Source organism: Leptonychotes weddellii, chromosome 2 (genome assembly GCF_054177405.1).
Source record: "Leptonychotes weddellii isolate Sample4059 chromosome 2, ASM5417740v2, whole genome shotgun sequence".
NCBI classification, from domain to species: domain Eukaryota; kingdom Metazoa; phylum Chordata; class Mammalia; order Carnivora; family Phocidae; genus Leptonychotes; species Leptonychotes weddellii.
In genome coordinates this window covers 41,067,491-41,076,216 of record NC_138370.1, presented here as the reverse complement: position 1 = coordinate 41,076,216, position 8,726 = coordinate 41,067,491, and the positions used below count along the sequence as shown (strand labels likewise).

Genomic DNA, 8,726 nt, shown 5'->3' with positions numbered 1-8,726 from the left:
TGTCTGATTTTTACAAATATAATTATCACAGAATTGTGCCTCCTGTGCCAGATGGGGGGGGGGGGGCACAGAACAGAAAAGTTACAAGGAATGTGCTCAAAAACAGCTCCTGTGACCTCAGCCATTGATATGCTAAGGAGGAGGCAGTTTCCATAGAAAATGTAGCTTTTACTGATAATTAGACTTTTTTCTTTTTTTTTGAGAAAAATAAAAGGAAGCCTCAGGAGAGAAATATTGTTCCACATTTTCACTGGATTTTTTTTCCTTCTGGGCTGATTTTCTCAACACTTGGCATTGTCTCAGGTGAGGTTGAATGGGACCTTAGAGATGACACCTACCTTCCAGATTCTTTGTTGTCCACAGGGAAGAGGCTGAGGCCCAGAAGGCAAAGTGGTTGTCCAAGGTCACCCAGCACCTTAGGGCAGAGCTGAGACTGTAGTCAGAAATCCATGCAACCAGCTCAAGTGCCCCAACTTCTTCATAGGCCTAGAAGCTGCATCCGTGCTCCCTCCGGAAAAAGGGTGGGGTCCCAGTTGTCCCCGGACCTTGGGCAACCAGGGACTGGAACTCAAGCTGTATTTCTTGAAGTTGTGAGCGGAAAAACTCAGCCCCTGACCATACAGGTCTCTTCTCCCCTAAAGGCTTCCGTCTCACATGGTTTTCAAAGTTGGCCACCCAAACCAGGTTGCCTACACCCCCTCTGCCTATCCATCTCCCCCCCTCGGTGTGAGAACCACCTGCAGGCAGCTTGACTTTTCACCTGGAGTGCAAATGTCCTGGGGGTCCAGAGTGGGTGGCTCTGTTTCCTTCCCAAGAAGTAGCTATACCTGAGGGACGTCTGGGTTGGTGGCCTCCCTGCCTGGGGGTGACGAGAAGTCTCCCATCTCTGTCACACCAAAGCGCCCTGCCAAAGGGAGTCTAGAAATAAGCTCCTCCTGTCAGCAGAGGGAACTGAGACAGACCGAGCTGAGTGAGCCCCCTTGCAAAGAGGACCTGCACATAATTTGCAAGGCCGGGTGCAAGATGAAAATTCAGGACCCCTTGTTCAACAACTATGAGGAATTTCAAGACTGCATCAAGAGCCCTCAAGCCAAGTGTGGGGCTGCCGAATACCACACCGTGAAGCCCGCCCAGCTCTGGGCCCCAAGTGGATGGGGAGAATAACTGCTTAAGGTTTAGGAATCAAGGAGCCAGGGGGACGTTCTGGTTCCCCAAATGTATGCTCTGTTCACCCCTAAAAATACACTTCTGTTTCTTCCTGGCCAGCAGGTGCACCAAAGGCCCACGGGATCTCTGTGATGGGGGGAGAAGTCGGTATTTCTTTCTCCCTCTGTGTTCTTCTCTCCCACAACACCCTCTCCATCCCACCCTCATTATTTCTGATGCTTTTCTACTTAAGTGGAACAAGGCTCACGTTCAATGTGAAAGAACTGTGCGATTTTATTTTGGACTGGGAACCGGCCGGGAGCGCAGTGGACCCCTGGAACCCTGTGGAGGGGTCGCCAAGCTGCGCAAGTTAGCTCGAGCTCTCCCCTCCTGGGGGCACTGTCACCCAGCTCTGAGCCGCCGGCGAGTGGGGAGCGGTGCACGGCAGCACCCCGGCGCCGCCCATCTCCGTGCAGATGCCCTGCCTCCCCCGCACCCCCCCCCCACCCTACGCGCGCCCCCCGCCCGGTGCTGCCCGAGAGCGCCCCCCCTACCCCGCCTCCGCATCCCCTCCGGCGCCAGCTTCCAGAAAGCTCCCGGTGAATTCCACAGCATTCTTTGGGCGTGAGTCATGCAGGTTTGCAGCCAGCCCCAAAGGGGGTGTAGACGAGACAGAGCGCTATAAATACGCGCGCCTCACGGTGCTCACCACGCGGTGTCGCCAGGAGCTGCGCACGGTCGCCGGGCGCCGCTGACCGGTGAGATGTCCCCACCTCTCCTACCCGGCGCAGAGCCCCACCGGGACCCAGGGCGGGCAGGGGTGGCAACCAGGAGAGGACAGGAAGATCGCTGGTACTCCCTGAGCTGTCTGAGCTGCGCTTTGGATGGAGTCGGGGAACCAGGGAAGGGAGGTGGCCCGAGCCCCATCACCAGGCCGCCGAGCTGGAAGCAGAATTGCTGGGCGGTGGCGCTCAGGCCGGGACTCCGGAGCTCCCGTACTCGCTAGCTCCAGCCACAATTCTGTGGGGTAACTAGGACAGGTGTAATGACCCTCCTTTTGCAAAGATGGGGAACCGAGACTTGGAGAACTAATGCCAGAGGCCCGGACCTTCCTGTGGCATCCTCCTTGTCCAGGTACTGAGCTCCAGTGGTGGTTGTCAGCTTGCCTGCTTGGGTCATCTTGTCTGCTCCCGAAATCCGTAGTTCTCTCCATAGGGTGTTTATAAGTGTGTTTTGATTTAAGTACATGTTGCAACCACTTAAATCCCACTCTTTCTGCTTCCTAATGCACCAGGATACATCAGAGAAAAGTCACAATCGCCATCAGATCGCAGACATCTGCTCCAACGGTCGCATTTTATAGATGATAATCTGAGGCCTGGAGAGGTTTAGGATCCTCTGCCAAGATAAACAGCATGTAGGTGTCAGAATCAGGACTAGAACTGAAACCTTGATCTTCCAGAATTTCTGGACCTAATAAAAAAAAAAAAGAAGAAGAAGCTGCTTATTATGCTTATTTTTAAAGAGAGATTGGGAATTTAAGAATAAGGACAGATAAAATGATAGGGTGCCGGCTGGAGTCTTCATTATAATAACAGTGGGAAATGACATACAATGTAAATGCCCAACCTTGTGGGATGGCAAAATAGAGGACACCAAAACCCTTTGACTTTGTCCCCCCCCACTCTCTGACTAATGACTAATGACCAGGACTGCAGGACACCTCTGCAGCCTCAGAGGTGTGCATTTAAAGACTATTTGAAGATAGTGGGTGTAAGGGATCTGATTGCACACAAATGCATAGAAAATAGAAGGAGATCTACCACAGTGTTGCGTCTGGATGGTATGAATTACAGGTGCCTCGTTTTTCTTTTCGGTTTGGTTTCTACATTTGGGGAGGCAGTAGGATAGGAGCTTGGGCCTTGGGCTTTAAAAAACCGTGGAGCAGCCCAGCTGCGTGACTGCTTGGCTTAGGTCTCTGCGTGCTTCCCGTGGCTCCATCTGCACGGGTGAAGCGTCCTTGGGGGAAAGAGGCTGCCTGGCGGAGGTGGGGAGTGGAGGACCTTGGCAGGGCTTGTCCCAGTCAGAGCAGTTGGCAGCCGGGTGCCCAGGCCCGAGCTGAGAGGAGAGGAGAATCGGCGCATACGGAGGGCAGTTCCAGTGCTGTCCTTGGAAGAGCAGTGTCAATGTCACGTTCTGAGTTGGAGTCCGCATTGTTATAAGACCCCCCGCCCCCGGTGATTCCTAGGTGCTCTAAAGGAGCAAAGCCCCACAGGGAGGGACCACAGGTTCCTGGGTCCCTCTGAAACATGCCACCTCCTTCCACTTCCCCGAAAGATAGTGCCAATGCCCACAGCTGGTCCTAGGTCAGATTTCGAATAGTCAGAATTTACTATGACTATCTAAGACCCCTGTGTTTGCAGAAGGCATTCAGGTCTCGGAGGTCCACGCTGGGGCCATTTTACAGATGAAGACACTGAGGCTCAGATTTAAGTGACATGGTGTCAGGGAAGGAAACTGGACTGAAGGTTGGGAGGGCTGGGTTGTCCTCCTGGGGTTGCCAGCCTGCTGCGGGCCTGGGGAGCCCCATGCTGTCTCTGGGTTTGACCTCCCCTTGGAGGCAGAGGGATTGGGCCAGGAGACTGCTCCCCATGGCCCAAGCTCCTGGTGGGAGACTGTACTGGCTGCTGGGTTTCCAGACTCCTCAGTCAGTGCTCTTGCCTTCAGCTCTCTTTTCTTCAGGGCCCAATGCCCTGTCTCCTGGTCCAGACCTATTTCAGAGGCTCTTGTATGAATTTCTGAGAAGTATCCCGGGGCCTCTCCCCGATAGCTGGGTGTTCTTGCTGGCTTTCTCTCTCTGGCGTGGCTAAAGCTCTGTTTCTGTCTGAGGCATTTCAGGCCTTAGTGAGCAGCTAGGGCAGAGCCCGTGAGCCCTGGGCCTTCTATCAGGCCTGAAATAGCCACCCACCCTGTCTTTGGGGAAGGCAATGACCCACTCTCTTCTCCCATGCTGCTCCTTTGCTCTGCGTGGCTGGTTTGGGAAGCACAGCTTGGCCGCTTGACTAATGACTTTCTGGGCGAGGCTTCCTTTATTTATGTGCTACCAAATACGTCCCTATGGGCCTGCCGAGCTGAGGGCAGTTTTTAGTGTTCACAGTTTCGGGAAGGGGGGACCCCACCTCCCTGTTCTGTTAGGGGAAATGAGAGAATTCAGATAAACAGTGGTGCGGGGCGGGGGCGGGGAGAGGGAGGAGGCCAGAAGACGAGCTGCTGGGGAGAGGGTTTCTGTTTTATGCAACAGCTCCAGCTTCTGGGAAAGGGTCCATTGTGTAAGACTGGGCTGTCCTGGGCTCCCAGCAGTCAGCTGAGTGGTGGCAGGGGCACTTTGGCAGGGCACGCTACTGTGGGCTCAAAGGGGAGAGCCACGGGAAACGGACCTGGCGGCAGAGGGGCCCATCCATCCAGAGGAAACTTCTTCTGGGGAGGCGTGGGGTCCACCCTTTAACTCTTTGACTTTGCCCCCCCCACTCTCTGAAGACAATTGCTCCCTGTTCTACTGCATTTATACCCCAAATCTGTGCAGGGATATAGATCTCAGGTCTCATGCGAGGGATGGCAAATGACCTTTATTTTCCTCTGCCAACCCCCGAAGGGCTGGCTCTCACTGCCTCAGAGTCTTGAAAGGCCGTTTTAGGGGGTGTTGAGGCTTGGTGGAAAAAAAGGGGATTTTTCTTTTGTGATGGATTGGGAACGCCTGCTGTGGGCCCGATTTAGTGATGCACACAGCACAAGGAGGGGGGTCTACGCAGTCCCCACATCAGGGCTGGGGAAGGAGAGGGGCCAATGAGTCAGCCCAGAGAGGTGTTCTGAGGGTTTATTTGACATGAGCAGGTATCAGATAGACATCCTTCCTGGATGCAGAAAGCACATGCTCAGGCTTAGTCAGCGATTCTGGGGCGGCCGGGGGGGGGGGGGGCTGGGGGGGAGGGCTGGACCTGAGCCCAGAGCTCTGACTCCAGAGTTCTCGTTTCTTCTGTATTAGGCATCTTCTCCTACTGTTCCTCCCTGTAGCCACTTTCTTTTGAAGGGGTCCAGGGGCAAGACTGAGCTTTTCTCCCAGTTTCCCTGGGGGATAAAAACACAGTAATGGCAGCCGAGGGGCCAGCTGAGGGCAGGGCCTCCGTGGGGCTCTGGAGAAGCTGCTGTAGGCTGCAGGCCGGGCCGGAAACCAGCAGCCTGGCTAGCTGTTACCATGACAGTCTCCTGTTCTCTACAAACAGAGGCCTGCTGGGATTCCAGAATTGGAGAGGGAGGCGCCATGAAGACTGTCCTGCTGCTGGTGGGGCTGCTGCTGACCTGGGAGAATGGACGGGTTCTGGGAGACCAGATGGTCTCAGACACAGAGCTCCAGGGTAAGTGGAGCAGGTGTTCCCTGTCCTAGCACACTTCCTCTCTGCCGGGCCTGAAGCGGTAGAGACCGTTTGGTCCTGTGCATCCCATCTGCTTTGCTCAGGCTGGCCCCTCTCAGAGCCTCCTCCCCCGCCCAGCTACCTGGTCTATGTCCTTGGCCGTTAGGTGGGCTTCTGGGCATTTTTCAGGTGTATCCCCAGCACTTTCTGGCCGCTGCATCCCTTTTCACCGGTCTGCTTGTTCCGGGGCCCACGCCTCCTCCGGGAAGCCTGCCTCATTCGAGACTTTGTGAGTTTCCATTTTTGAGTCTCCATAGCACCTACTATATGTACCCTACACCTTTCCACCTAGAAACCCAATGCTCCATATCCAGGTAAGAGGAAATGTCCTGCAGAGCCTAGCTTTGAGGTCCCCTCCTCTGCCAGGCCTTTCCTGAAGCCCCCCCACCCCCCGCCCTCCTCCCCATGCTTGTCCTAAAAGCTGACTGGTTCTCTGGGGTCGTAGTTAAAAACTCAAACTTGGGAGATCAGACTTGGGTATGTGTCTGGCTCTGTGACTCCCTAGCTGTATTAACCCGGGGCAAGGATCTGATCTCACTCTGCTGCTTTTTCGTCGTCGTCGGTGCAGGGGGGGATGACCTCAGTGCAGAGAGCATTGCATAAAAGGGCATGTGATCTGGCCGGCTCAGTGCTTGGCCCAGGAGAACCACCAGAAAAGCCTTAGCTGTTACTTCTTCAGTACCTCGGTGACACTGTCTCATTGCATTTGCCACACGGCATTGTGTCTTGATCATGGTCTCCTGTGGAACGGTGCCATTAATTCATCTTTGTGTCCCCTATCACGTGGAACCATGGAATAAGGAAGTTCAGATGTTTGGTAAAACGGACTCCCAGAAACACTTGTGTCCAAAATAAGATTTTACATTTTGATGTTTGAACAGTTATGCTTCCAGAATATTTTTTTAAAAATTTTTCTTTTAAGTCCCATATAGTGTATTATTAGCTTCAGGGGTAGAGATCAGTGGTTCATCAGTTGCATATAAGACCCAGTGCTCAGTCCATCACCTGCCCTCCTGAATGCCCGTCACCCAGTTACCCCATCCCCCCACCCTTCTCCCCTCCAGCAAACCTCAGTTTCTTTGCTATGATTAAGAGTCTCTCATGCTTTGTCTCCCTCTCTGATTTCATCTTGTTTTATTTTTCCTTCCCTTCCCCTGTGCTCCTCTGTTCTGTTTCTCAGGATATTTTTTTCCGTGGAAGTGTTCTCGTGCAGCTGGGCAGGCTCGTTCTCCAGAGCCGCAGGGGCATCATGCTGCTCGCTGTCCCTCCCCTGGGGTGTGCCTGGGCCAGTGCTTTGTGCTCCCTGAGCAACTAGCGTAATCGCTATTTGGGCCCTGGGTCCACAATAAGCCCCATGACGGGCCCCTGGGTCAGGGCAAAGCTGGGGCCGGAAGGCTGCCTGCCGGGGTGGGTGCTCCCAGCCTTGACAGCCCCTAGACCGAACTGGCCTTCCAGACCATCCCAGCTGGTTCTAGGGTGATATCCCCAGCACCATCTCTGCCTCTCTCTTCACTCTCCCTCCCTGCCCTTCTCTTGCAGAAATGTCCACCGAGGGGAGTAAGTACATTAATAAGGAAATTAAAAATGCTCTCAAGGGGGTGAAACAGATAAAGACCCTAATAGAACAAACAAACGAGGAGCGCAAATCACTGCTCAGCAACTTGGAAGAAGCCAAGAAGAAGAAAGAGGTAAGGAGGAGCCAGCTGACTGCACCCGCCCCCCGCCCCCACCTGAGTTCCCCTGCTGGAGGGGAGTGGTCATCACCCTTCTGGTGCCCTGCTGGGTTGTCATGGTGACGCTCAGCCCTTTCAGGCTAGTGTCTGCTGATGCTGGGGCTGTAGTTAAGAAAAGAGGGAAGGTTTCTTTGCTTTTGAAAGCTTCAAGGGGTTGGATCTTGGATCTGGTTTCTTACCAGCCTGGCCCAGGGCCTGATGATGACCGATTATTCACTTCAATAGATTTTTCTAAACCCTGACTATGCAAGCTCCAAGGTAGACTCTGGTTTGGGTCTGTCCTGGGTCAGGAGGGGGATGGTACCCTACCTTCAGGAAGCTTACCGAGTAGGGCAATAACTTTGGGGTTAAGGCAGGTACACACTGCCGTACCCCCATGGCTTTCTAGAGTTCTGAGTACTTCATAAAGAGACATTTAAGTCGGATAGTGAAAATAGTGGGTCTAGCCTGTGCTTAATGATTCAACAAAACTAAAACACCATAATGGAATAAACGACTTATTTTAAAAAAGTCAGTAGTCTCCTTAAGGGTATCCTAAAAACCTACTCCCATTGCCTCCCTACCCCTAATGAAGGAGATGCTAAGACAGGTCACCTGCCACCTTCATGACCCATAATGCATAGTAAAGTGTTTTAAAGGCTCTGAGAAGTTCTGTAGTAAAGAAGTTCGTAGAACTTCATTTAACCCTGTGTTTTCCAAACCAAATTGATCAGGAAATCCTTTTTTCTCCCCATGATAGCTTTTTTTTAATAAAGATTTTATTTATTTATTTGAGATGGAGTGAGAGGGAGTGCACATGACTGGGGGTAGGGAGGGGGGCAGAGGGAGATGGATAAGCAGGCTCCCCGCTGAGCAGGGAGCCTGCCATGGAGCTTGATCCCAGGACCCTGAGATCATGACCCGAGCCAAAGGCAGACGCTTAACCTACTGAGCCACCCAGGCACTCCTCTCCCCATCATAGCTTTTAGCACAATTCCCTAGAAGCCACTTAGGGAAATGCTGGCCGATTCAGCAGTTTCTTTTGACACTTAATGCCCTTCCTTGGTATCAGTGTTTTTCTTCACCATTCTTTGTTTTTGGTTTTTTTTTTTACTTTTTATGTTATGTTAATCACCATACATTACATTATTAGTTTTTGATGTAGTGTTCCATGATTCATTGTTTTCGTATAACACCCAGTGCTCCATTCATTACGTGCCCTCTTTAATACCCATCCCCAGGCTAACCCATGCCCCCACCCCCCTCCCCTCTAGAACCCTCAGTTTGTTTCTCAGAGTCCATAGTCTCTCATGGTTCACCTCCCCCTCCAATTTCCCCCCCTTCATTTTTCCCTTCCTACTATCTTCTTCTTTTTTTTAACATATAATGTATTATTTGT

At 52.7% G+C, this 8,726-nt stretch overlaps 1 protein-coding gene across 1 annotated transcript in view; it reads left to right on the top strand.

Annotated features, from left to right (window-relative positions):
* Window positions 1–1,774: 1,774 nt before the first annotated feature.
* Window positions 1,775–8,726, top strand: part of CLU (clusterin) — a 10,373-nt gene continuing 3,421 nt past the window's right edge. The window contains exons 1-3 of the mRNA XM_081812904.1: window positions 1,775–1,904; window positions 5,427–5,558; window positions 7,155–7,407. Coding sequence (XP_081669030.1) covers window positions 5,465–5,558; window positions 7,155–7,407 — 347 coding nt within the window. The 5' untranslated portion in view covers window positions 1,775–1,904; window positions 5,427–5,464. The remainder of the gene's footprint in view (window positions 1,905–5,426; window positions 5,559–7,154; window positions 7,408–8,726) is intronic.